The sequence below is a fragment of the Sciurus vulgaris genome, assembly GCF_902686455.1.
Source record: "Sciurus vulgaris genome assembly, chromosome: 4".
Taxonomy (NCBI): Eukaryota; Metazoa; Chordata; class Mammalia; order Rodentia; family Sciuridae; genus Sciurus; species Sciurus vulgaris.
This window is the reverse complement of record NC_136464.1, coordinates 55,643,459-55,671,159: the sequence shown is the minus strand read 5'-3', so window position 1 is coordinate 55,671,159 and position 27,701 is coordinate 55,643,459. Positions and strand designations below refer to the sequence as shown.

The following is a 27,701-nucleotide window of genomic DNA, read 5'->3' as shown; positions in this document are numbered from 1 at the left end:
GAGCAGCGGGTGTGCGCGGGCCGGAGGTGGCCACGCAGAGCTGGTGCTCCCCAGCAAGGCCTGGAGGGCATGGCCTGGCACTTTTCCAGCAGTCAGACAAAGACTGGTGGGACTGGCTGGGGCTTGGAGAGGGAGGCCATCAGCCACGGAGAGGCCTTCTCCAGCTACTGCGGGTCCCAGGAGCTGGCTGACATGTTCTGGCTCACCCTCTCCTAAGGAGCCCTCTGGCTGACTGTCGGGACCCGAGGCAGGGAGAGCCGGAGGTCCACGGGGGACACTGGCCTGCTCGGCCAGCGGGGGCTTCCTGGGGGTCGCCTGGTGAATCACTTGCAGTTTAACATCTTCCTCAGATGACGTTTGTGAGAAGCCCGAGGACACCAGCCATCTTATAATGAGATTCTCAACGTCCACTAGAAGTGCCACTTGGAACCCTGGCCAGGAGGACCCTGCGCCTTTGTGACAGCGGCTCTCTGATTTACACTTGACCTTATTCAACAGCTGAGGAGCCGCAAGGCTGGCTGACTGAAAGTCAGCTCAGGGTTTTGAACTCCGCTACTGGGCCTGCCCAGGCTGCCCAGCCCGGCTTGAGCTGGACTCGAGGTGTGGATCCAGGAGTCCTGTCCCCACCCTACCCAGTGTTCACCTCTGGGAAACTACAGGTCTTTACACTCTACAAACCCCAACGCCGTCGTCCCAGAGGACCGGGAGGTGCCCCTGGTGCGTCCACTCCATGCCCACCTGGGCGTGTATACATTTGGTGTCACCTGGGTGAGAGAGGCAGCTGGTTAGAAATAAAAATAAGGGCTTCGAAGCAGCCACTCTGCCACTTTAGATCTGAATGACCTTAGGGGACTTTTTATCCTCGATTCCACTTGCTTATCAGCGATGATGGCTCCCTGGCGGAGCCGTCAGGCGGTAAGAGTTCACACGTGTGTTTAGAGAGGGTCTGGTCCATAAAAAGCACTCTTCGTACATGGACTACTGGGGTTATCGTCCCCAGCTGGGAGATAGGTCTGTTTAATTTGCCTTTTTCAGAGAGGTGAAGGGGCCTGCCCAAGGGCATTCAGCCGGTGGGGGAAGGACTTGGCCTTGAACTCTCAATCCTGGCTTCTTGTTTGTGGAGCTCCTCATTTGCAGGCAGAGGCCTGTTCTCTCCCATCTCAGTTTTCCACACTGTGTTGATTTGCACCTCTGCATCTCTGCTGAGATGAGTCGGGGTGGGGGACAGCACGGTCTGGAGCGAGCCCACCCAGCCGGGACTCAGGGCTCTGCCTGGGCCCTGCGGGAACAGCCTCCTCCAGGGCCAGGCAGGTCATCGCCCGGGATCCTGTGGAAACACAGGGTTAAGAATCCAGTCCCACGGCTTTGGCCCCACTTGGAAAACCACCCAAAGATTTGGTGCCCCCTCCCCCCCCCGCCACCCCCTCCTACCCCCTCCCCCACCACAAGGGCTGGGGGGGGGGGAGGGAGGTGAGAGGGACCCTCGCCACAGAGGTGATACATCTGCCAGGAGCGCGTTTCAGGCAACTGACACCATTCATTTGTTTGAGGGGCATAGGAAAAACGAACACAGAATCACCCACCTCCCCACGGAGACGGCGCCACCGAGTCAATGAAAGGAACAGGCCACAGGCAGTGTCCCGGGGCGGCGGGGAGGGAAGTCCGCGCCTCTTCTCCGGCTAATCTCCGTCTTGGTTTTTACCGTCACTCTCATTTTCCATTCCCTGTGCGTCCCAGGCCTGTCGGGAGCCACGGCCCACAGCCTTGTATTTATTTGAATTTATTTTCACATTTGTTCCCATCTGTGGGCGGGGCCCTCCCCGTGCGGCCCTGCAGAGGTTCTGTTCTCGCGGCAGGTTCCCCCTGGGGCGGCTGCCAGGCTTCCTTTCAGCCAGGGGTTGGCAGGAGGCAGGTGGACCCCTGACCCCCCACCCGCACACACCCGCACACACATCCAGGGTCCTGGATGCCGAGGAATCTGCACCTTTATTCCCACTAACGCCGGAGACGCTCGACAACCTTCCCTTTAGTTACGTCATGGGTCTAGGAGCAAGCCACCCCGATGAGATAGCAGTGCCTGTGACTTTGCCCCCTAGAGAAAGCTCAGGTATTTTCATATCACATTCCCAGGAACCTCAAAATGCCATTTACACTCATCACCGCTTTGAAATTACAGCAGAGATCCGACCTGCTGCTGAATCTCGTTGTTTGACGCATTCCGAAGCACACACTTGATGAAGACAGCTTTTTAAAAGACTTTGATATCTGTGTTTCTAAATGATTGGTTGACTTTGTGGTCTCTTTTCTGTTATGCAGTTAAAAATGTTATAAGGCCAGGTTTGGTGGCACACACCTATAATCCCAGCAGCTAGGAAGGCTGAGGCAGGAGGATCGCAAGTTAGAGAGCAGCCTCAGCAACTTAGCAAGATCCTGTCTCAAAATTTATATATATATATATATATATATATATATATATATAAAAGGGATGGGGACATAGAGCAGTGGTAGAACACCCCTGGGTTCAATCCCAGGTACCAAAAAAAGAAGGGAGGAAGGAAAAAAAAAGAAACCAACCTCTAGAAGCAGTTCAGAGAGGTGGGGAAGGGTGAGGACAGCTGGCCACATTCCGCGGGGCAGGGGTAGCTGTCTAGGCCTTCTGTGGGTGTGTGATCAGCCCACTGCCAGGACCTGCTTTCCCCTCCACTAGGCCGATCACTGGGATCCTGCTAGAAATTGCCCACTGCCCACCCAGTCCCCCAGGAGGGAGAAGGGAAGCGGGTGGAATGCCCCCAACACCCTGCATCTCTCGCCAGCTGTGACTTTGTGAGTGGAGAAAAGCAGGGAGGACGCAGGGGCGCGGCCTGCAATCCAGGGAGCCGCCGGCGAGGCGTGCAGGGACGCAGTCAGGGCGCCACACCCGTGCCAGGCCCAGCTGCCCATCCTGGCCGCTCTCACTTCTGAAAGGAGGTGCTCTGGGCCTTCTGGTCACAGCGTGGGTTCTGCGTCCACCCACAGCAGTGTCCACGCCAGCAGACGAGCTGCTGCCTGCTGACATCCCCGGGGCAGGGGTCTGTCTGCAAGGCCTCTGCTGCCCCACAGCTTCTGCCCACGTGTCTAGGGTCTAGGGCCCCGGGGGTGCCTGTGGCCTTCAAAGGCAGGTGGTCCTGCGTGGGAGGCGGGGGCGGGACTCCCCTCCGGTGTCTTCCCCGCTCCTTTCCCCCAGCTGCCTTCACTGAGCCTCTGGGACCTGGAGGAATATGTGGACCTTCCTTTCCCAGCTCCGTCCACGGTGTGATCCTCCCAGCAGGCTCAGCCTCCGCCTCCCTAGGACCAGGGGGTGTCCTGGGGTAACTGAGACGCCACCTCCTGTAGTCTCCTGTCAATGACATCAGCGTGCTGTTGACACCAGGGGATCCCACAGTGACAGCGCCCATCCCTCACCCCCTCCCACCCCAGTCCCAAGTCCCCTCTGATGACTGGGGTCCGTCCCTCATGTTGGATTTGGGAGCCGTGCCCCTTGCCAGCCCCTGTCTGGCTGTCTCCTTCCCCGGGCACCCCCACCCATGCTCCTGACCAGGACTGACGCAGTCGGAAGTAGTGGGGACCATTTTTCCATGGAGTCATGTTCCCTAAAAGTAGCAGCTGGGCTTCCTGAAGACCCCTCTGGAATCAGAGCAGAGCTGGCGAACCTCGGCCTTGTCCCCTCCTGTCTCCCCCCTTGGTGCCCTTGCCTTGGGCACCATGAGCCCATTTCACCCTAGAAAGCCATCTCTTCTGCTGCACCCCCTGCCCGCCCCATTTGCCACCCTGCGACTGTGCCAGATGCTCCTTCCCACTCTTGAAGTGGAGGAAGCCCAGCTCAATGGGCCTTGTGCCTTGGGTCCCCCATCATGGCCATCGCAGGCCTTGAAATACCCTAATCAGCAAGTCAGAGGACCTGCAGGGTCCCGCTGGGCAGCCATGGTACCGCTGGGCTACCAGGAAGGCATGAGCCTGCTCCCAGAGCCCACACCAGCTCTACTTTCTGGGGCTCCTGCCAACTGTCCCCTAAAAGAGGAGACAGAATGGGGACAGAGGGGTGGCATTGCGGCAAGGCCTGGCTCATCCGGGAAGGCGCAGGGCAGGCCTTGGTTCCTCCAGCTGTTAAAAAGGAATTCGTTCAGAAGGAGGACTGGACGTCGAGGTGGGCATTGGCCTGCTTCCCCAGCGAGAGGGTGCAGTGCATGGTGGCTTCCCCAGCTTGGTCCTGACCAGCCCTAACCTTTTCACATGAGCAAAACTGGGCTCAGAGGGGGAGATCTCTATGGAAGGCCACAGAGCGTAGCAAAAGATGGTCGAGCACACAGGGTGGCGGGCACCATGGGCCTGGACAGGGGAGAGAGGTGCCCAGGGCTCTGCCATTGGGGAGGAGGTGGGAGTCCTTCATCCCTCATTTACTCACTGAGCACCTACTAGGAGCCAGGTGCTCTTCCCAGTACCACCCGCCACGGATCACCAGGAAGCCCGGCCCCTGGGCAGCCTGTGTTCCAGTGGTGGAGACCACATCTGGGCAGGTGGTGACGGCTGCCCCGGGGAGAAAGAAGGCTGGGCTGAGGCGAGGGAGGACTGAGGGCAGCGTCGGGAGGCCTCTGCAACGCCACGACATTGGAGGAGGGACCTCTGGTCGTGAGGGTCAGGCCCTGTGGACCTTCCCGGAGGGAAGAGCCATTCATGGATCTGAGGTTGGGTCAGCTGGCAGAGCGTAAGAAGCAGGGAGTGAGCCAGGCACGGTGCTGCATGTCGCACGACAGTGATCCCAGCAGCTTGGGAGGCTGAGGCAGGAGGATCCCGAGTTCAAAGCCAGCCTCAGCAAAAGTGAGGCGCTAAGCAACTCAGTGAGACCCTGTCTCTAAGTAAAATACAGAATGGGGCTGGGGTGTGGCTCAGTGGGCAAGTGCCTCCGAGTTCAATCCCTGCTACCCACTAAAAAACAAGCGGAGTGATATGACTGAAGTGTCAAGAGGACACTCTGGAAACAACCCAAGTGTCCATCAATCATGGGGGGCAGAAAGAACAGGGTGCTTCCACCCAGCAGGACGTCACCCGGCCGTCATAGAGTGACACAAAGGCCACGCCCTGTGTGGTTCCATCTGTAGAAAGTGTCCAGAGAGGCAAATGGCGGGCAGGGAGTGGAATGCTGGTTCCCGGGACCTGGGGTGCAGGCAGTGGCCGCTTAATGGACATGGGGCTTCCTTTGGGAGCCATGAAAAAGGCGGGCACGGCCCAGTGGATATATAGGTACCATCTGTTTGCACACCTTAAAGTGCTTAAGGTGATGATTTTCATGTTATATGAAACTTAAGTTTTTTTTAAAAAAGGTGCTCTTGCTGCTAGGGGTGGGTGACTAGAATCGAACGAACGGGCCGTGGCCAGGAGGTGACAACCTGGACTCAGATGAGGCACGTTGGTCCTTGGGTCAGGGAGGTGCTGTGGGGGTGAGCAGTGGCCCCACGCTGCATGGGTCTGAAGGGACCAGGCTGATGGGGCTGGGATTTGACGTGGCTGTGCAGGGCGCTTGGCCTGAGCACGCGCCTTGGTTGGCGAGGGGGATGGAGCGCGTGGTTAGCTGGCAGTGTCCTGTTTGAAGTGCGTGTTAGACATCCAATGGAAACGCCAGCAGGGCAGACGAGGTGGGCTGGTAGATGTCCAACAAGGGGCTCTGGGGCCGGGGACCCTGACTTGCATCATTTGGTGATCTCAGTGGTATAAATGCTCCCCGTGGCCAATGTCAAGTGACTGACATGACTTTAGTGGCTCCCCTGGGCTCTAGAAATCAAAGGGGAGGCTCTGTGTGGGTCCAGGCTGCTGAAATAGGAGCTGCCAGCGTCTGTACAGAGTTTAAAGCTACCATCCAGCTGGGCTCGCCTGGGAAGGGGTGTGGAAGGGAGCTAGGCAGCCCCGGGGCACTCTGAAGTCTCACCTCAGGGGAGAAGAGGATGGGAAGAGCTGCCCTATGGGAGGCGGAGCACCCAAGAGGCGCTGAAAGTCAGAATGATTGGGGCATGAAGGGGTGGGTGAGCAGGGAGAGGGGCAGGACTCGCAGGGGGGGTCAGCGGCCTGACCTCCATCAGTAGTCCCAAATTAGCATGTGTCTGTGTTTACTTTTCTAGGTGAAGCAGAATGATTGGTTTTAGTCACCCCCATTAGGGAATGTCCCACCTGCCCACCTGCACTGAACACGCCCACCAGGCTTTGAAAGAAAATCCTCTTGGTCCTTCTCCCCTGCTCACCCCCAGAGCCGCCTCTGGCACAGGGCATGGCTGGAGGTGGGACCATTCTTAAAGACGCAGACCCCTAGGGTGGAGTGAGGACCCCATGGATCTCAAAGGCATTCTGCGGAGTGAAAGAAACCAGTCTCAAATGCTACTGCCACATGACTCTAGAACATTCTCACAAAGCTTAGGAGCAGAGAACAGATCCATGATGTCAAGGGTTAGGGTGATGGGGAGGGTGACTGCAAAGGGACAGAGGACATTTTGGGGGATGGTAAACTGATTTGTGTCCTGGTCGTGGGGGAGGTGGGTAACAAGAATCTGTTCATGTGTTAAAATTCATAGAACTGAGCCGGGTGCGGTGGTGCACGCCTGTAATCCCAGCGTCTTGGGAGGTTGAGGCAGGAGGATCTCAAGTTCAAAGCCAGCCTCAGCAACTTAGCAAGGCCCTAAGCAACTCAGTGAGACCCTGTCTCTAAATAAAATATTATGAAGGGCCTGGGATGTGGCTCAGTAGTTGTGTGCTCCTGACTTCAATCCCCAGTACCAAAAGAAAAAAGAAAATCATAGAACTGTATACCAAAATGTCAATTTTATGGGTTGTTGGCTTAAAAAGTAAATTATGAAGTATTGAAGATGAAATGAGAGGTAGTCACACCAACGGCACTCGTGGTGGGCTGCTAGACTTGATAGCTCCATGTTCCTTGTCACGTCATAAGTTGTCAAGCACGTCACAGGTACCCTCTTAGGTAGACAGAAAGGTAGCCTGGTTGGCCTTGAATACCACTAGGAGTTTGAACCTAATTCAGGAGGCCTCTGGGAGCCATTAATGGTTCTTGAGTGTGAGTGATAGCCTCAGAGCTGTGTTTTAGGTTGATTAGTCTGAACACATGGAGGATGGGGATAGGGACTGAGGGTGATGGTGGGGAGCCCAGGTGGGTAGGGGCTGGTCCCAAGTCCTGCAGGCCTGGCTGTGGGGTCTGTGGAAAAGGCGGGGGTTAGGATGAGGCCGGGGTTTGGAGTTCTAGCCACCAAAGTGACAGAAGTTTAAAGGGCAGGTGGGGAGGGGCTAGCAGAAGGGAGAAAGCTGCTTCCACCTGCACCATCCTGATGGGCAGGGGCCAGGCCTCCTTGGCCCCGCCTGTGCCCCCACAGGTCCTCACCTGCTCGCCTCCATCCTCCCTGTGTCCTGCCTCCACTCCCCTCCTCTGGGTCTCCGTCCCATCTTCTGATTTGATTGGCACACCACAGCCGCTGTGTGGCCCACACAGACACCTCCAAAGGTGTCCAGTAAGAGGTCCCGGCAGGAAGGTCCACGCCCACAGGGCTGTGTCCTTCACCTGGAGCCTGCACCCTGTCCCAGCGCAGAGCCCCTTCCTTAGGACAACTGTGGAGCCATTGGTGGTGGGAAGCGGGCAGCTCTCCCTGGCAGAGGGCTAGGAAGCGGGTGTGCCATCCCCACTCGCCCTTGGATCTCAGGACACAAGGGTCACAGCCGCCCCTGGCACTGGGATCCCCATTTTGAACAGCGACCTCGAGAGGACAGTTTGCTAAGGTCCCAAAGCAGGTCAGCTCCAGGGCTGTCTCCCTTCTGGCCCTGCACACCCTTCTTAGGACGATGGTCTCACGATTGGAGGACAGTAGTGGGGACACTGGTGTGGTTAGCCCCTGGCAGTGTCCCCTCCTGTTTTCCAGAGATGTTGTCTTGCGGTACATTTTTCTCTCTGTGGAACAGGGAAATAGCTTCCTCAGGGTCGGTGGAGGCAGGCGGAGCCTTCCAGGTGAGAGCCAGCTCCCGGCCGGGCACCCTGCCCCTCCCTGCTCTGCGGAGACCCTGGCTAGAGAGCGGAGGGTTGGACGCTTAGCCTTGGCAACTGCTGCAGCCCTGCCCCGCTGGTCACACAGTCCTCCAGAAGGGCTGGTGGGGTGCCGGACAGTTCCAGGCCTGGGGCAGATCAGGATGCGTGTCTTTCCCCTGCATTGGGGTCTCTGCATCTCTGAGAACACTTACCCCATTAGTCCCCCAACAAAACCACAGCCTAAACTCAGGTGCAGAGTTTGTCATTCAGGGTGGCAGGGGAAGGGGCTGAGGTGGGGGAGGAATGGGGGGTGCAGGTTGGCAGATTCTGAAACGTGGCCACCCGTGCTGGGAGGCCAGCCCAGGGTTACAAGACAGCCACAGGGAAGGAACTGCTGAAAGTTCCACACAGTGCCGGAACCTTCCAAGCAGGATCCTCTGAGGAGAGAGAGGGAGGAAAGGGACACGGCTCACTTCCTAGAGATCATGAGGGTGAAGGTCCAGCCTGGTGTCATCCACTTAAGATCTGGGGACTCATAAATCCTACCGGGCTTCCTCTGTCCTTCGCACATGAATAACCAGCCCAGGAGCCCAAGGCAGCGGCAGCTCCTTATCTGGGGCTAGGAGGTCCCTGGGGCCCCTGGGTCTTCCACAGGGTGCACATCTTTTGACCATGCCCAAGGAGAGTTTCCTCCCCAGCTGGTCCCCCTGAGGCCACTGTGCTCCACTACGAACCCTTGGGCTGAAGGCTTTGATCCCTAGAAGTCCAGGGTAGCCTGGAGATTAGAATCTCACCAGAAATGACTATTTGCTCGGGGCATAGAAATGGGCCAGAGGGCTAGTCTCCACTCTGGAAACGGAGACAGTAAACTTCACCGCATCCTGCAGAGCACAGGTAGGACCTAAGGCCAGCAGGAGGGACGGCCTCCCAGCGGGGCTGGGCAGGGCGCAGCAGGGGCCGTGTGCCCACCCTCACTGGCAGAGGACCAGCACTTTATGTGCGTGTCCTGTGGGGGTCAGAGCAGCCTGTGGGGAGCTCACCCATGGGAAACAGGGGTACTCAGAGCCCCTTGCTTCCCACACCAAGCACGGATCCCGCCAGCACACCCTGCATACCTGGGCAGTTGGACTGGCTGTCCCCGCGGGGCCCCGTAGAGCCAGGGACCTCTAATCCTGATTTCCTGTGACTACCTAGGTTTTAGCACTTTAAGGTCCACATCTTAGGATCCCCCTCAGTTCCAGGCAAACCAGGACAGCTGGACACTGAGAGGCAGTGCGTCATCATCTCTGATTCAAGCCCAAGAAGTGACCTAGGCCAGGGTGGAGAGGCAGAGGCTCTGAAGCAGATGACCCTGGAATGCAGAAGAGAAAGCCAGCAGGGCTGAACCCCTCCCCGTGTGATGTGGGCTTTGCTGGGTCCCTGGAATCGGGACTGCCCAGGAATAGGAGGGCAGGGAGGAGGGGACACAAGGAGACAGACAAGGTGTTAAGAGTAGCTGGGATTTGGAAGTGTGAGATTCCCACCGTGCACTGGGGCGAAGGACTGCAAATGAGGGAAGACCAAATTCAAAAACACTTGTCCCTCGCTTGCCTTAATGCAAACACGCCGTGCACATCATAATTCATTTCCCAGAAGAGCCGGGGGTGGCTGGCTTCAGGGCCTCCGGGGGAAGAAGGGAGGGAAGGTGCGCCACGCAGGTGAGGAGCACTTGCCCGCTCGCTCCTCTTCTGCACACGCACGGGTGATGCACACGTCGGTGATGAAATGATGGCTCTCTAGTATTCTTCCTCCAAAGTGCCAGCTGCCAATCGGATTGAATTAGATTTCACAGGGGGTTTTGCAATACATGGAATTCAGCAGCAAATTACTCTTAAAGAGGGAAAATCAATCATTTGGAGCAGAGATAAGCTGAAGGCAGGGCAGCCTGGGATTGATCCTGGCGGTGCAGGTGTGTGTGGAATTCCATAGATAACCTGGGAAGCTGGGGTGGGGGCCGGAGGGGAGGAAGGGGGAGAAGGGAGGCAGAGAGGGAGAAATACAGAAGAGAACAGCAGAAGAGGAAGGAGAGGAGCCGTGGAAGGAGAAGGAACGAGGGGAGGGTGCCCTGGTCCCTTGGGACCTGCTCAAACGAACCGTCGTAGACTGGGTGACTTTTAAACATCAGAAACTTATTTCTGGAATTTGGGAAGACAGAGATGAACGTGCTCACAGATTCGGTGCCTGGTGAACTGGCTTCCTGGTTCCCAGATGGCCGTCCTCACTGTGTGTCCCCACAGGTCACTCTGGGGTCTCTCTGAGGGCCTAATCCCATTCATGAGGACTCTGCCTTCACCTGATCACCTCCCAAAGACCCACCTTCTCGGGGATTAGGATTTCAATCCGTGAGTTTGTGGGATGACCACAGAGGGGTCAGTGGGACGATTCCCAAAGCAAGGGCAGCTTCCTCCCTCTCCTGCAGGCCTGACCCTCTGCCCGGATCCAGGGTGGAGAATCGGGAGCCTCTGAGCCACTGGTGGCCAGAACGCTGGAATGCAGAAGAGAAAGACAACAGGTCTCCCCACCCCACCCCCGCCGCTACCAACCACGTGGCCTAGGCTTCACTGGGTCCCTCAGTGAACTTGGGGCACAGACAGCGACCTCCACAAGGCTCCTTCCGTTGCCCTCTGGCCTCTGACATTGAAGCAGGCAGCCTCGGGGCACAGTGCACAGGGGGCAGCTGCCCCACAGAGGCTGGCAGGAGCCGATAACCTGGCGCCCCCTACTGGTGCCTCAGGAGGGAGAGAAAGGGGTTGAAAAGGGCCACCTGCCGAGGTCCACTCTGTGTCTGATTGGGGTTAATTAAGTGGAAGGATAAAGAATACATCTTCAGTGGACTTTGATTTTCCACCGCTCAATAGCATGGATCAGACCAGGAAAGCACCGCAGGAGGGAGGGAAGGAGGCCTGCAGCCCCACCGGGATGGGTGGCAGGTCCCTCTGCCCCTGGACACAAGGAAGCCTCTGCCCTTCTCCACCTGCCCTCCTCATTCCTGGCCAAGGTCTAGAAAGCAGCATCTCCCCAGGTATTTCCTCCCACAACAATAATGAGGACTCCTTTATGGTAAGAGTTTACTTTTTTTTTTTTTGATACTGGGCATTAAGCCCAGGGGTGCGTAACCACTGAGCCACACCCCCAGCCCTTTTTTATATTTTATTTTAAGACAGGGTCTCACTGAGTTGCTTAGAGCTTCACTAAGTTTCTGAGGCTGACTTTGAACTTGCGATCCTCCTGCCTCAGCCTCTGGCGCTGCTGGGATTACAGGCATGTGCCACCCAGCCCGGAGCGCTTACACTTGACCAAGATTTTGAAGTTCACCCACAATAGCCCATTAGGCAGGCTTCTTTCTTCCCATTTTGCAGATGAGGAACTTGAGGCTCAAGGAGGTAAAATCGTGTGCAAAATCACAAAACTGAAGGAGTCTGGACTCGGGTCTGACTCCAAGGTTTGCCTTGTAACCACCACTGAAGTCTCACACCCTGGCATCTTGGTCACAGGGCCTCCTCCCTGGCAGACTTGAGTTCCGGACGGTGTTTCTGTGAAGGGAGCGCTGATTCTGGAGGCCCGTCTCCGCACCCCAGCTCCCCGGCCCCAGGCCCTGCTCGGCTCACCCGGGGGGCCTCATGAGCCCTGCCATTCTCCATCTCACTCACACGCCCCCGCCCCACCACCCCAACACAAAGACAGCCTGGCCTCACCTTCCCCAGTCCACCCTGCGTTCAAATAACCCTGGTCCTGGCTCTCCTGTTGAGAGGAATAAAGGCCCCCAGGGTTGCCCTGTTCCCTAGGTGGGGTGACGGTGCAAAGGAGAGCACACACAAGTCCCTCCCTCAGGGACTCTCCTTTCTTAGGCAAAGGCCACACTTCACACCTTCACAGAACATGCTGGAACAAAGGCAGTACTGCTTGCTTCATCCTGGAAGGGCCTTCACTCTCCCCACTTCACAGATGAAGAAACTGAGGTTCTAGGTGCAGCAGTGAGTTGCTCAGGGTCACACGCTGGGAAGGGAAGGTGCCCGTTCCCCCGCTTGGAATCTTGCTCTTTCCTGCATCAGCACTGAGTTGGTCACTGGCCCAGGTCCCACACTAACTGGCAGCAGAGAGCAGGGCCAACTGGTGTCACAACAGCAGGGTAGTGCCTGGGGAAGGGAAGAGGCAGGCAAGAGCAGGCCTAGTCCAGGACTGTCCAGGAGGGAGTCTAGAGCACAAGTCAGTCCTTCCTCCCTTTGGGGGACCAGGTTGTCTGCATAGAGAAACACAGGGGCTCAGAACCTCAGGTGCCAAGCTGGGAAGCCCCACCCACCCACAAGTGAGGGCCAACTGGCATCCACCTCCAGGACCAGGAAAGGCTGTGTGTGCCAGTGGCTAGGCCAGGGGACTACTCCTCGTCCCAGGCTGCCATGAGCACTCAGCAAGCTCAGGTTTGTGGAGTGCCCAGCACGTGACAAGCTGCCTATAAAGAGCTGGAAAATGGGCCCAGTGTGTGCGTGTGTGTCACACGTTCCATTCTCCACACCCTAGTTCCATCCCTGCACCAAAGAAACGCTGAAATCATGGAGCCTGCTGGGCCTGTTGGGATGGCCTGGGATCGGTCCGCTGGCTCTGGGAGTCCCGAGGTGCCGGGCAGGAAGGAACGTTCTGGTAGGGGCAGTGTCTGCTCTGACCGCCAAGGCCAAGGCCGCCCTCCGCCTCCAGGGGCGCGGGGCGGGCTGGGGAGCTGGGGGAGCCGGCCCCTTCTGGCAGGCGGCTGATAAGGCAGTGCCCTCCGCGGGGGGCGGGAGGGCTGCAGTCACCAGGAGCGGTGGGGCGGGGCTGCGGGCAGTGATTTCACGTGCGCTCCCCCCCTCCCCCCCCCCGCCCAATAAATAAATAAAGCTGAGCCTCGGCGAGGCCTCCCGGCGGGCAGCCTCTCCCCAGCCTGCTGCAGCTCGGCTGGGGGACCCGCGGCGGCCGCCAATCAGCCTTCTCATCACCTCTCCCAGCTGGAGGAGAATTTAATCCACCGGCTCCTCTCCACACATACTGGGGCTCCTTTTGATGTCCTCTTTATCTCCCTTTCCAACAAAATTGCCCCTCAACAGCTCCAAGAGCACCTCCTGCGTCCCACCCCACGATGGCACCCCCCCACCCGGTGGGAGGAGGGCGTGGAGGAGGCCCAGCCCGTGGCGGAGGAGCAAGGTGCACCCTCTGCGGCCAGTTTGGCCTCAGCTCCCTGGCCTTGGCTGGGAGCTTGCCCCTACCCCTGGGCCTTCTGCACCCGTGCTTGGCATGGGGGAGGGGACAGTGGTGCTCTTCCCAAGAAGGTCCAAAGGGCTGGTGATGAAGAGCTCAGACTCAGCCGGAGGCTGGAACGGAAGGATTGAGTCAGATCCCCCCTTAGCAGCCCTATGACTCAAACAGTTACCCTCTCTGGCCTCAGTTCCTTCTCCATAAAAGGGGGGGCCACCAGGCCAGGTGAAGATTCTGGTGGTGTGTGGAGCAGAGTGAGGGTGACAAATGGAAGCTATTGTGATGTTTCCCAGCCCAGGGCTCGGTTATAGGGGGTGTGCACCAACTCAGCCCATGGTGTCTCTCTCTCTCTGTGTCTCTCTCTCTCTTTCTCTCTTTTTCTCTCTCTCACCCCTGTCCCAGGGGCTGGCAGTCATAAGTGAAGTCCAAGCAGGAAATCGCCCACTGAGCAGGTTCTAGAAAGGGCAGGCTAAGCATTTAAGGGGACTGGTCAGAAGGTGACCCTGGGATCTCCGGACAGCAGCACACAGGGTTCGGACAACTGCTGTGTCAGGCCTAAGTGAAATTCTAGCCCCTGGAGCAGATCAGGGAGAAAGGAGCAGGCCTAGCTCACCAGACCCCAGAGCTCTCCTAAGGGGGCCACGAAGCCGCCGGGGGCTCGTCCCCTGGGGGGACCCTGCCTCGCCAAATACTTACACCAGGGACTTAACCTGGGCCTGCCCTGAGCCCACTGCACCCACCAGGCGACTCTTCGGCGACCTCAATGATCAGACAGCCCCGCCTCCATGTGATTCTAGGACCACATCTTGCAGGTGGAGTCTCTTCAGCGATTCTTCCTGGTACCCCTCAACCCCAGGGGCTGTCACTCATGAGGGCTCCTGGAGGCTCCTCTCAACAGAGCCTGCCCAGAGTTTGAGTAGACCTGGGTTGGGCCCCTAAATCTGCATTTCTAACTAACTCCCAGCGGCCCTGTTGCCCCGGGTTCCAGTACCACCCCCGGAGGACACCCCCCTGCCCCATAGCTCCTGTCCTCCAATGCAGGTCAAGTGAACAACCCGAACAGAACCTGGGGCAGAACCCTTGGGCCTGGTGTCCGCCTCTCCTCAGCCTGGTTTCCTCGGCCCAGGGTGCAGCCTGGACACCAGGCATTTTGCAGCTCCACAGGTGATCTCTCTGTCCTCTGCCCTGCTGGCCCTTCCTGCTGCCCGTGGTACCTCAGTGTCCCTCTGCTGCACTGAGGTCTCCCCAGCCCTGGCTGTGTAATGTGGCTCCCTGGGGAGTGCGGAAAAATGCAGCCACTGGGCGCCACCCCTGGGAGGGTCTGAGCAGTGGCTCTGGGCCTCTGCATTTCTTTTTAGATGTATCACATCAGACTTGCCTGTGAAGAGAGTGAGGAGGGCAGCCCCCTGTGACTCACATGGCTGCCAAGGTCACCTGGGTGCCCCAGTGTTCCCCTGCTCCAGAGCTGAGAGCAGCTCGCTGCTGCCCCTGTAAATAGCGCTCAGCTCCTCAGCACGTTGCACCTGCAAGACCCCCAGAGGACTGAGAGTTTTGTGTTTAAAGCCACTTCCTCCTTCTGGAATCCCTTTACTTTTAGTCTCAAAGTCAAAAAATAGCCTGTTCCTTCCTCCCTAACACCAGGGCAAATCTCCCCTTCTGGGCAGCCTCCCCTGCCAGACCTCCCCTCCGATTCGGCTCTGGAGTGCCTGCTTTCCCATCTCCATTTGCCCTGGTGACTGACATAGCCGAATGCCTGACCGGTGCATTCCATGCCACCAACCCCCACTGCACCGGGGGATGACCACGTCCCTCTATCCCAACGATCTCTTAAGTTCCCCTACCTAGACCCTTTACAAATAGTAATATATTCTTTGCAGAGTGCACAGGCCTGGGAGCTGGGCCTGGGCCCTGATCCCCCACTTAGCAACCAGTTCCCTGTGCCACCTTGGGAAACCTCTCTGAACTCAATTTCTACAGAAGGGGCCCTTGGGAAGAGGATCACAGAGGGCAGCTCAATCCCTGAGCACCTACTGTGTGACAGGCTCTGAGGTGGATTTACATTGCATAAGACATGGTGGGTGGCCTCAAGGGGCTCCTACCATTCCAGAATAACCAGAGGGGACTGAACATGTGATAGAAGCACTCTGCAGCCATTAAGGGAAATGAGGCAAATCTTTGGTTCTTTGATTTCTGGGGGGGCTACTGGGATTGAACCTGGGGTACTTAACCACTGAGCCACATCCCCCCAGTCCTTTTAATTTTTTATTTTGAGACAGAGTCTCAATAGTTGCTAAGGCTAAGTTGCTGAGGCTGGCTTTGAACTTGCAGTCTTCCTGTCTCAGCCTCCCAAGTCACTGGGATGACAGGCATGCGCCACGTGCCTGGCGATCTTTCGTACTTTTAAAGTGTTTTAAAGTGCCCAGCAGCAGGTGCTCCATAAACGGGTGCCCGTGTTGCTGCTGTCCTTGTCAGCAGTGGTGCAGTTAGGGGACAGTCACCACCACCACGTTTTAAATGCAGCAACTCAACCCGGATGGTGTGCTGCTCTGTGTCAGGGAGTGGTGACATGGTCTGTCGCTGCCTGCAGCTGTGTGCCTCTCACAGCGTGCATTTCCTGGCTACCCTGGTCACCTGGTCAGGGCTGGAGAAGGCTCTCAAGGGCGGGGCGGGGGGATGACATGGAGTGCGCGTTGCTCACGCTTTTGAGTTATCTCTAGATTCCACGTCCCTGCGTATCATGTCTCTGACATGTTTTATGCTAAGAAAACAAAAACATGGCAGTGTTTGTTTGGGTCTGCTTCCTGCAGGGGCTTTATCCAGGCTCCTGGGAGCAGGATGCCCGGGACAAGGGGAGGGACAGAGGTCAACTCCCTGTCCTATCCCTGCTTCCCGGGGCCAACCTTGACCCTCCTCTGCTGCTCCTCCAGCGTTCCCCTCCTCAGGACCCCGAAGCTGTGGCCCTAGGGCCACGGGCGGCAGCTCCTGCAGCAGGCTGTGCTCCTGGGGTCCATCCTGGCCCCTTGCCTTTACCTCACCCAGGATTCACCCTCTCTCCTCTCTGGTTCCTTCCTCTCTCCACCCTCTGGCTCCTCTCCGGCTCCTCCTTCCTGTCTCCGTGCCCTTGACTGACCGACTCCCCTGACAGAACCTGGTAAGTGAGCCTCACAGGTGGGGGGCTGGGGGTCATGGAGGAGGGGCGTTCCTCTGCACAGGCTCCGCCCACCCTGCCTGTGGTCAAGGGGCCAAGGTTCGGGCAGGGAGAAATGTTGTGTCACCCATTCAGAGATGTCACACTCCGCTGCTTTTGGCTATTAGTGCCCCTTCAGGGCTTTAATTGTCCCCTCCACCTGACCAGATGGATTCCACACCAGAGAGAACTGAAAATTCTACAGCCCGACAGACACAGAGGAGTGTTGCCCACAGTCCCCGGGGAACTGCTCTGGGCTGGGGGGGCCAGACACCAGGATGGGCTCTTGCTTCCCATTCAAAAGCTCTGTGACAGCAACTGGCCTGCCCCTGGGCACCTGCCCCTGGCCCTCGCTTTGCCAGTTTGGTAGAGTGGAAAAAACTCAAGAGCCCAGTGGGTAAATAAGTAGCAACATGCTTCGTTCCCCAAAAGCACTGGGGCAGCCCCAGGGCCTCAGTCTTGCAAGCCCTCTGGCTCCTGGGCTGTCATTTCCTGGCCCAACTCCCTGCCCTGAATGGGAGGGGACCAGCCTTGCATGGACGGGCTTCCAGGGCCAGGTTGCCTGGAACGGGTTCCCTGAGAGAGCCCCTCTGCATCTGCTGGGTAGCCAAGAACAGGGGCCATGCACCCTTTGCCACACCAGGCTGGGGAGGGAGGGTGTGTAGGAGAAGCGAGAGGAGAAGGCCCTGGCAGAGCCGGGTGGGTGACCTGCGCCACCAGCCTCAGGGCCAGGTGGAGGCTCCTGACTGGCTACTCACCTCAGGCACCCAGCTTGGTGTGGCGTTTGGGGGTCATCTCCTGCAGGAAGGCAGGAAAAGCACATGCATCTCTTTTTTGAGCAGCCAGGTTCTGGGGTTGATAAGCCTCGTCTCTCACCTTCAGCAATGGCTTTTCCTCCAAAGCTGGGGACTTGAATCACATCCTGACATTTTGCATTAGAATGAATCAGGTATCACATGAGGGTTTTTTGTTGAGCTGTAACCCTGGTTAGAACTCTGGAAACCCTGAGCCAGCAAGGCACCCACCGCACCCCCAAAGCGATGGACTTGGGCTGCTGGACGCAGCAGAGCCTGTGGGGTGTGGCTGGGTGTGCTCAGCCTGGGGCCGTGTCCAGGGCTGGCCCCACACGGGCACATGCTGTGCACTTTGCCTCCAGGCTCGGGGTCTCCTGTCACGGGTAAGCGGACCCGTATTCTCCCAGCTGGACACATCCCAGAGGAGGAGCCGCAGGCTGCCTGTCCTTCCTGCTCTCTCCTGTCCCAGCCTGTTATGGCCACTGAATTGCTTCTCTTCCCTCCACTCCCTTCTGCCCTCTTCTCCTTTTTCCTCCATTTCCTCATTGGCCTGTGGCCGGCAGATCTCTCTCCCCAAGTTGGGGTCTCTGGGTCAGAGAAAGGGAGCCAGAGATGGCACCAGACCACTGGAAGGGACATTGTGGACATTTGACAGGAGGGGCCAGAGGAGACTTCCCGAGGCTCAGACAGGGGCAGGAGGTAGGGTCCAGCAGCTGGGCCAGTGTCACCCAGGGGAAACCAGGACCTCCATGGGGTGGGGGCAGGCAATCCCTGTCCAGCTCGCCTGGCCCGCAGGCCCTCTGCTCCTCCGCTCTGGCTCCAGCTTTGGCCTCCCACGTCCTTTCTGACCTCTGACGAGCTTCTTCCCCGATCTTGCCCAGGGCCTGAACAGCATGTTCGAGGTGTATCTGGTGGGGAACAATTCCCACCACTTCATCATCTCCCCGACCTCCGTCCAAGGGAAGGCGGACATCCGCATCCGGGTGGCCATCCCCCTCGACTACGAGACTGTGGACCGCTACGACTTCGACGTAAGGCTCCCTCGCTCTCTGTCTCCTTGGGCCCAGTGGGGGCTTCAGGGGAGACGTGGCCTGGGTGTAACACTACCCCTCTAAATCCCACCTCCCACCTCTCCCCATCTTCCCAGTGGCTCTGACCCAGAGAGGCCCATAGAGGGATGCAGCGGCTGGAATGAGCCTCCTCTGTCCAAGGAGGACACACATGTGTCCAGGAATTGGGTGGGATTTCCTCAGGCTCCAGTGCAGCCTCAAGCACCCCAAGGAGCCCCTATGAACCCCCCAGGAGCCCCTGTGGCCCACCGCCTTTCTGTCCAGCCCCCAGCCCCGCCCCCAGAGCAGAATCATGGCCACCCCGGCCCATGGACAATGATGGAGGGACTTACAGCAGCACACAGCTGGGGTGGGCAGTGACTCCGGCTGGTGATCTGGGCTGGGACCAGCCAAGAAACTAGGGGGACTTACAGTGGGGGGTGGGAGGGACAAGAGTTCTGGGAACATGTGGGAGCTTACTGGGCCCTACCCCCTCCCCCAGCTCTTTGCCAATGAGAGTGTGCCCGACCACGTGGGCTACGCCAAGGTGAAGATCACCCTCATCAATGAGAACGACAACCGGCCCATCTTCAGCCAGCCACTGTACAACGTCAGCCTGTATGAGAATGTCACCGTGGGGACCTCTGTGCTGACAGTCCTGGTGAGTCCCCTGCAGGGCCACTGCATTCTTGGAACACACTATGGGAGGCAGCCAGAGGTATTCCCAGGGACCTGTGCACTTAGGGAAGGAGATGCCTGCACTTGCCCAGGGGCTGTGTATTGAGGTGAGACGCCACAATGGGTCTCCCTTGGTCAGGGCTGCAGCAAGGGAAAGGGGCCAGCCTGGAGGAGCCAGAGACTGGGCCAAGGACACTTTGACTTTCTTGCTTTTCCCTGAGAGGGGCTAATTCTGGGTGGCCAGGAACGTTGGAAGCTCCCTCTACTGGGTGGACGGTGCCAGTCCTTTCTAAGGAGGGCAGCCTTCCCTGAGTACAGCAGGGTCCTTAGAAGTACCTGGGCATCTGTGGTTGCCCTTGTTGGGGACTAGCCTTTGATAAGGGGCGCCTCTCAGTGTCATTTATATTGGTTAATACTCTTGGTTGCAAGGTGCAGAAACCCTTACGTGTTCAAGCAAAAAAGAAAAAAAAAAAGATTGGCTCACATAACTTGAAGGTATAAGTGATTTCAGGCATGGCTGCATCTGGGCACTCGATTGAGCAGAAGCCTATCTTCAGTGCCAGGTCCTGCTTTTTGTGTTGACCGAGTTGGGCACCAGCACCTCCAGGTTTAGCTCTTACTAGTTTATCAATCCTAGTGGGGAGAAATTTCTTTTTCAGCCATTCCAGCCCAAGTCCAGAATTGATCCTTGGTTCCTTGGGCCTCGGCAACAATCCTCAGGATTCTGATATGCCAGGGATGGGTCGTACTTCCCCTAGTGGAGCCAGGGGTTGGGGTTCCTGATGATGTGAGCTAAAACTGGCGAAGGGGGTATGTATCTGTTATTCAAAGAAATGGGATTGGATGCTGAATACATCAAAGAGGTAAGTATTGGGACCCAAGCTCAGGGTCCTGCCATAGTGGGTGCTCTGCGGTAGGTAGGTAAGGAGCTCACCTCGCCGCAGCCCCTTCCTGTCCACCTGAGGCCCCACAGTCCTTGGTGCCATTTCTTGCTCTAAGCTGACGTTGCCAGCCACGCCACTCCCCCGGTCTGAAGTGTGTTTACTCTGCAGACAGATGGTATGAGACTGTACAGCCCCAGGCCCTTCCCATCTGACAGTTATTAATATTTCAAACAGATGTTGAGCTAGTCGGGCCGTCGGATGTAAACAGCATGTCTGCTCTAGCTGTTCTTCCCACCCCTGCTTCCCTGGCCTGCGGCTGCCCTGCTTTCTCCAGTGTACTCCAGCAAAATGTCCCCTGTGCCGGAGGCCCCTGGACCTTCCTCTGGCCTTTCAGGATGGCCTGAGAGCAAGCTTCAGAGGCTCCAGCCTTTTGGGCCCCTGGACCCAAAAGGGAGTGTCTGCGGCCTCCTGTCCACCTTCCAATGTCCGGGGAAGGGCACCGTGCAGTCTGTGTATGAGCAGAGGCCTGGCCGGGCCCCAGGCCTCTCCCTGTAGGTCAGCGACCTGTGCTAAGTATTCTGGTGTGGGGTCCAGGCTTGGAGCATGTCCCGGATTCCTTCCTGGAATTCTTCTTGGGGACGGAGTCCTGCTTTGGGGGTCCAGGTTCCATGGCTGAGACTGAAACATGGGAAGAGGCGTGCCTCGGCTGGTGGCACCACAGTCAGGGGTGCTGGGCCCAGTCCTGGCCCTGGGGGTGGCTCTGGTGGACGGGAGCCGAGCCCTCACGCCCGGTTTCACCCAGGGCTGGAGCAGACCCTGAGCCTGCGCAGACACAGCTGACCCTCTGGGCATTGGGTCCCCTCCAGGTCTCACAGGTGAGCTCAGCCTCCTCTGCAGCTGCCGAGGGGCTCTGTGCAGGGCTGCCAGATGGCACCAGCCTCAGGTTCCCAGCTTTCTTCATGCGAACCTTGTCTGCCTCTTCCTGTTCCCCAACCCCAAGGGTTATGGGTCTGTGACAATACGAGGGGCCATTTCATCCAGCTCTGGCAGTCGGACTCTGGGCCCTGGTCTCCCACCTTTGCTGTGTACTGATCTATGCACATCACACTAAGAGCCTTTATTTCCTCATCTGTGAAAGGGGCACAGTGTTGCTGTAAAGAGGATAGGAAGGCATGTGGGGTGATTCTGCACCACCATCACCTCCCAGCCTCCCGAGGTGCTTCCAGAGCTCCTAGCAGGTCCAGTTTCCACCACCCCCTCTGCTTGGGCAGACCTGGCCTGAGCTCTCCACCTCCTTTGCTATAAGAGGAGCTGAGGCTGTAGCTGCCTGCGCAGGGACTGTGAAATTCCTTCTCCCTGACCTTTTCTGGATGTTACTTAAATGTTTCATGGGCAGTTGTGTCTGGAAAAAATTATGAAGAAAAGGAAGGTGTATTAATTTGCACCAAAGGCTGGAGCAGAGCCTGATGCAAGGGTCCTCCCTAGTCCCTGCCCGGCGTGGCCCTGCCTCTGTGGGTGGTCACCTGTGCAGGGGGAGGTGGTGGTCTGACAGTGGTGCAGGAAGGCTGGCTGTCACCATCAACCTGGGCATCCAGCAAGGGTGGAGAAGCTGCAGTCCCTGTTCCCTGGACCTCCCCAGCCCAGGTTTTGAGATCTCAGAGTCCCCTGGTTCTAACTGAATGTGATTGACGGGGAGGGGAAAGGGTGGGAACCTCAAGTTCAAAGCCTTGACCTTGAGCCAGCTCTGCTCCTGGTTGTTGAAGCCCTCCTGCTGGAGCTGCTTCCCCTCCCAGCAGCTCACCTGTACAGCAAGGAAGATGGACGAGAATGTACCCATGGTTCCTTCCGCACCGCGGTGCAGGGACAGTGTGCTCCAGGCTAGGGGACGGTGGGATGACCACTGGGGACAGCTCCATCTACGGTGCTGCAGCTGCTATTGCAAGGCGGCCACACACTGTGTGCATCTCTTCTGTCCTGTTGAGTAGATGCTGTCATTCTCCCTTACAGATGAGGAAACTAAGGATCAGGGAAGTTCAGGGCCTTACTCAGGATCCCAGGGCCAGTAAGTGGCTGAACTGGAAACGTCACCAGTCAGCCAGACCTCCTGGCTGAGCCCGCCCTGGGCGGGGACACCATCCTTGGATTCCTGACCCAGCCCTGGGCAGTACTTGAGCCCCTGAGGCCCCAGCGAGATGACTGGGCCAGGTGCCACCCTGGCCCCACAAGGATCTCCTTCTGGTTCTCTCTGCCCAGGAGGGGAGGGGAGCCACTCTTGCTGTTCAATTTCCCTCTCGGCAACACGGACATGCCTCCCAACCTGCAGAAGTCCGCCCTCCCACCCACGGGCTTTAGAACCCCTCCCCTGCCGCCCTTCCTTCTCCTAGCCCCCATTTGAAAGTCTGGGAAGGATTGCCAGGACCTTCGCCTTGGCCTTCACCTTCCTGCTCTGGAGCTAGCTGGCTTTCCTCCTGGCCCACCCAGCCTCCCTCCCCAGTCTGCACAGCAGAGAAGCCTGCCATCTCAGTGCAGGCCCTGTCCCTCTTTGTCCCCTTCTCTTCCTCCTTCCTCTCAGACAGCTGATACTTTCACACCAGAAGGAGAGGGTGGTTGATGTCATTGCCCCAGGCTGGCCCTGGTGGAGGCCACCTTCAGTCCTGCTCAGTTATGCTCAGAGAGGACTTCACACCAGGGCCTGGCTCCGGGCAGGTGACTAGGGCACCTCCCTGCTAAGGCTGGGAGCACCCCACCACCACCATGCTGCTGAAGCCAGGCAGTCAAACTTAGCCCCAGCCCGGTTAACAGGGAGCACCAGGGCTGCTCCCCAGACTCACACAGGTCCTCCCCACCATGCCAGCCCTTAGCTCTGCCATGTCCTGAAGACCTCATGGCAGTATCAGCCATTGCAGGGAGCAAGGCTTCCCAACCAGAGAGATGCAGGTTCAAATCCTGGTTCTTGCTTGCCATCTTGGAGACCCTGAGCAGGTGACCAGCTGCTTCCTGATCCCCCAGTCTCTAGAGCTTGCTGTGGAAATGATAAAAACAATAATAATATGCCATGATTTAGAGAGATGAGGCATTCAAAGCACTTAGTGTATTTGAAGGCACTAGATCCATGACAGCCGCCATTGCTGGTATTATTATTATTATTATTATTATTGTGATTCTTATCCAGGAGGGTTTGTTCCATCTTATTCAGGGGTCTGTGCAGATCAGAGTGTACTGGCTCTTAAATCCTGGCTCTCTGGGGTTCAAGACACCCTGCCTTCTGTTCTAACCTCCCCAGACTCTGCACTGTCACCTACACGCTGGCTGAGTTCTAGTCTGTGTCCAATCTGGGAGTTCAGCACGTGGGCTCTGGCCTCAAGGAGCAGAACCCAGAGAAGGGTTACGCAGGATTCAGGGGAGAACCAAGACTCTCCAGAGGAAGGTGGACAATAGATGCTGCCCTATGTGGCACCTGTGCAGTTGCCCAGGGACCTGGACTTAGGAGAACCTTGACCTTGATTTAATGTTCTGCTGTTGAAATTCTTCATCTTTTTGAGCAAGGGTCCCATGAAGTTCCTGTTGCCCTGAGCTTTGCAGACCACGGAGCTGGTGCTGGCTGCAGGCATTTTGTATTTCTCTACTCCCAACAGTGGCTCTTGTGGCTCTCATTCATTTCTGCATTCATCCACAGACACTGGGCAAATACTCTGCCCTTTCTGAGTGAGGTGTTGGGCCCTCTGTTCTCAGGATCTTGCTTCTCTGTTCCAAATGCTGCAGAAGAAATCACCCCAACTTTAGGAGCACAAAGCCACAGCTGTTTTACCATGTGCGTGGATTCAGTGGGTCGGGAGTGTGGAAAGGTACGTGGGGAGGCCCTCTGTACTCCCCCAGGTCTGGGGCGACTCCCTCAGCTGGAGGCTGGACCAGCAGGGCCTGGAGGATCTGCTTCAATGATGGCCTTCTCCTTCTTGGTGCCTGGGCTATTCTGAATGAAGGACAGGCTGAGTCAGACTGTCCCCCAAGTACCTTTGTGTGGCTTCTCCATGTGGCTGAGGCATCTGCCAGTGTGAGGTTCTGAGAGGGAGCACCCTAGAGGAGGGCTCTGGAGAACGAGCAACCCAGGACAACCAGGCAGAAGCCGCTGGCCTTTTGTGACCTCGTGTCATTTCTGATAATTTCTGTGGGTGACAAGTCCCTGAGGCAAGTCCAGTTTCAGGGGAGGGGAGGTAGACCCCCCAACTCCCAAAGGAAAGAATGTCAAGGAATTTATATAAAAATCGATGTTTCAAAAGCACCAAGAGCTGCCAAGGTCCCATAACCCCTCTCAGAGGTGCCCTTTGTGATCAAGTCTCCACAGGAGGGCAGTTCCCCTCTCCGCCTCCTGCATGTTGCAGGCACAAGGAAAAGTACAGATGGATGCCTTCAAGCTCCACTTCAGCCTGGCCGTGACCAGCTGTGGCCAGGAAGCTGTGGAGGGAGGGAGAGAGGGAAGGAGGAGGAGACCTAGTCCCTGATGGTGCCCACAGGCACTCCCTGGCGGGAGCAGTCAAGCCCTCTGGGCCTGGTAGGCATTCCCGGCCCCCAGCTCTGGCCCGCCACACCCCTGCACCCTTCCTCCCGCCCCCATCCCTCGCAGTTCCTTACCCCCTCACGCTGGGGCCTCTCCCTCTCCCCAGGCCCCCAGCTGCCCGGACCTTGCTCTCCTGGCTGCCCTTCCTCCACCAGGCCACCCAAGACCCTCCGTCAGGTTCTCTGTCTCAGTGACGCACCTGGCTGTATGGCACAGAGTTGGTTTGATTCCTGTGGTTGGAGGTGTCTAGGGCAGCTTCTTGGAGGGACGAGGTAGAAAGAGGCCTCCTGAGGAAACCGAGGCACCAGGAAGGTAAATCATATACCCCATCACCCTGCCAGTCAGCGCCAGCGACCTCTGTCGGGTAGAGGCCTCTTAGCCTCCATGCTCACCGTGGGCCAGACACCCTGCTCATAGCCTCCGAGCACAGGGAAGAAGTCTGACCCAGGAGCCCTGAGAACTGGGGTCCAGGCCACCAACTGACTATATGACCCCGTGGCCATGTTCTCTCCTCCCTGGGAGTCACCTTCTGCCCACCCAAGGACAGGACCGACGAGGTGCCTTCTGATTGTTCCTCCAGGTCAGGCGGAGGTTAAGAATGCAGACCCCAGCCCAGGAACCAAGGCCAGGGGAAGGGGCATAATGAGCACCAGATTTCAGGATGCCCTGGGTCTCCTGGGTCTAATCAGGGATATGATTCCAAGGTCAAGGCTGAAATCTGCCCAGCTCAGCCTAGCTCTGTGGGCAGGTGAGCAGGAGGGCCCTGGCTTCCCTGAGGGCTACTAGGGAGGACCAGGGGCTGTGATCCCTCCTGGTCTGCTTGGACTGTGCATCCACTTCCCCTCACAGAGCAGGACTCGGCACTGTCTGGGGGCAAGAGGTGACACCCAGGTATAACTGCCTCCATTCAACAACTATATGTCCAGAACCTGGGATGACAGTGGTGGATAAGACAGGCCAGACAGATGTCCCTGTCCATGCCAGAGGACACTGATGATGAATGAGGAAACTCAGAGCATGTCACATGGGGATAAGAGCACGTCACACGGAGAAACTGGAGCTGGCGAGGGGTGAGGGGTGCCCAGAGCTGGGGCAGTGACGACATTATGTCAAGTGTTCAGGCTGGGCAGGTGTCCCACAGAAGGCGGCATGAGAAGGGACCCAGATGGAGAGGCAGGCAAGTGGGGTCCAGGTTGCGAATTTGGGTTGAAAATCTGGGAAAGAGCCACCTCAGTGAGGAAGCTGCAGGTGAAGGACGTGGCAGAGGGTGGCAAATAGCAAGAGGGAATGAGTCCCTTGGAGGGGCATCTGGGATCCCGAGGCTGCTCCTTGGAGAAGAGACCAGGGAGATGGGGATGGGGGGGGGGGGCACCAGGGGGAGGCTGGGAGAGGGGCTGTCAGCTACTGTGAGAAGCCAGGTGAGAGGTGATGGGACCTGCCGTGCAGGTAGACCGAGGAGGAAGAGTCAGGACCCCTCTCCTGCTCCCTCGCAGACCCCAGGCCAGGGCAATGGCTTTACCACTTGCCTCTCGAGGTCAGCTGAGCACATCCGTCTTGGTCTCCTCCCGACTGACCAGGTGGGCCCTGTGCCTTCTCCAACTTAAGGTGGCGGGCCAGCTGTGGGGCCACAGCCCCGGGCTGGGGTCCTGCCCCAGCTTCTTACCTGCACACAGGCCTCGGGCGGGTTACTGGGTATCTGAATTTCTGTAGGAGCAGAATTCCTGTCTCAGCAGCGGCTTGAGATGGTGTGCATCAAGGTCATGGTCTACGGCCTGCAAACACCAGGAGTCCCCAAGTGATGCCGATGCCTCTGTGGGCCAGGCGTTCAGGGTTATCCGTGGCTTCCTGGAAAGCAGCCTCAGCTGAGTCCCACGGTATTGGTTCAACTCGATTCTACCGTTGTATAAAGCTGGTGACGGAAATTGCCACCATGAATTATTAGTAAGTCTGAGAGTCGGTAACAGCCCAGTGGGTCGCCCCATCTGGATACTTGGTCCAAGCCCTGAGTTCGGCCAGCTCAGTGTAGGGAAGGCAGCCCTGGCCCCTCAGAAGCCCTGTGTCCCACAGGCCTGGGCCTGGTCCACCCTTTCAGATGGAGTTCCCACCCCCAACCTGGCACAAGCTCCCCACCCCCACCACCCCTCACTATTGGCATCTTAATTGATCTCATTGTTCTCAAACCCCTTGAGACCTGAGACTCCAGCTGTGCTTAAACAGAACAAAATCTCTTCCAATTTCCCCACCGTTTAAAAGAAAATTGAATTCTTTATCTGCAGCCTGGGGAGGGGAAGGGAAGGAGAGAGAGAGAGATACACACACAAATAGTAAATAGTAGGTCACCCAGTCCGGCTCCCAGGCTGGCTTGGAAGGTCTTTGTAGCTTTAGGCTCCCCTGTTTAGGGGGCATCTCTTAATCCCAGTCTTGGTTGGGGTGCAGGGGTGGGGGAGCCGGGAGGAGGTTGGAGGCCCAGCAGGCCGACAGTGATTGACAGGTCCAGAGTTCCTGTGTCTGTCAGGCCTCAGTGCTCCTCGCTGCCTGTGTTTATCTCCTTAATCTAAATATCAATCCGTAAAACTGAAATGGAATGGAAGGAGAGGTGGGACAGGTGCTAAGGAGAGCAAGTTCTTCCTCCCACTGCCCCAGCCTCAGAAGGCAACCCGGGCCAGGGCCAAGCAGGGTCTAGGCCTGAGCCAGGGTGTCAAGCTGGGGCTCCCAGCTCTGCCCCCAAGGTGGTTTGTCCTGGGCCCTGTGCAAGGTCTGACTGTTTTCAGCGAACTGGCCACTCGACTCACTGATCTTCTTGGCAAATTGATGGGAAGCCTGTTGCTGTCGGTTCTTCACTCACTCCACAGCCTCTATCTCTGGAGGCACCAGAGATTCGCCAGAATCCTCCAGCCTTGACGAGGGGAAGCTTGTCTGCTGCCTCTCTGCCCTTTGCCGAAGCAGGAGAACGCTTGCTTACCTCAGGCCTGGTGTAAACTTAGTGGATGGGCTCGGGGTGATGGGCACATCTCTTCTGTGACCACTCTACAGAAGAGACAGGCCAGGGAGGTAAGCGATCAGCCCAAGGTCAACCAGCTACTGGTGTCCAAGCCAAAGTGCAAACCCGTATCTAGCGCCTTGGGAGGCTGAGGTAGGAGGATCATGAGTTCAAAGCCAGCCTCAGCAACTTAGCAAGGCCCTAAGCAACTCAACGAGACCCTGTCTTTAAATAAAACATAAAAAAAATAAAAAGGGCT

At 57.5% G+C, this 27,701-nt stretch overlaps 1 protein-coding gene across 2 annotated transcripts in view; it reads left to right on the top strand.

Annotated features, from left to right (window-relative positions):
* CDH23 (cadherin related 23) overlaps nt 1–27,701 on the top strand; it is a 391,248-nt gene that overhangs the window by 214,277 nt on the left and 149,270 nt on the right. Inside the window, exons 1-3 of one of the 2 annotated variants that reach the window (XM_079137030.1) lie at nt 17,712–17,956; nt 18,178–18,327; nt 18,848–19,006. In XM_079137030.1, coding sequence (XP_078993156.1) covers nt 17,909–17,956; nt 18,178–18,327; nt 18,848–19,006 — 357 coding nt within the window. In that variant the 5' untranslated portion in view covers nt 17,712–17,908. Of the gene's footprint in view, nt 1–17,711; nt 17,957–18,177; nt 18,328–18,847; nt 19,007–27,701 lie in introns of those variants that run through there. The other variant, XM_079137029.1, reaches the window with a different exon arrangement.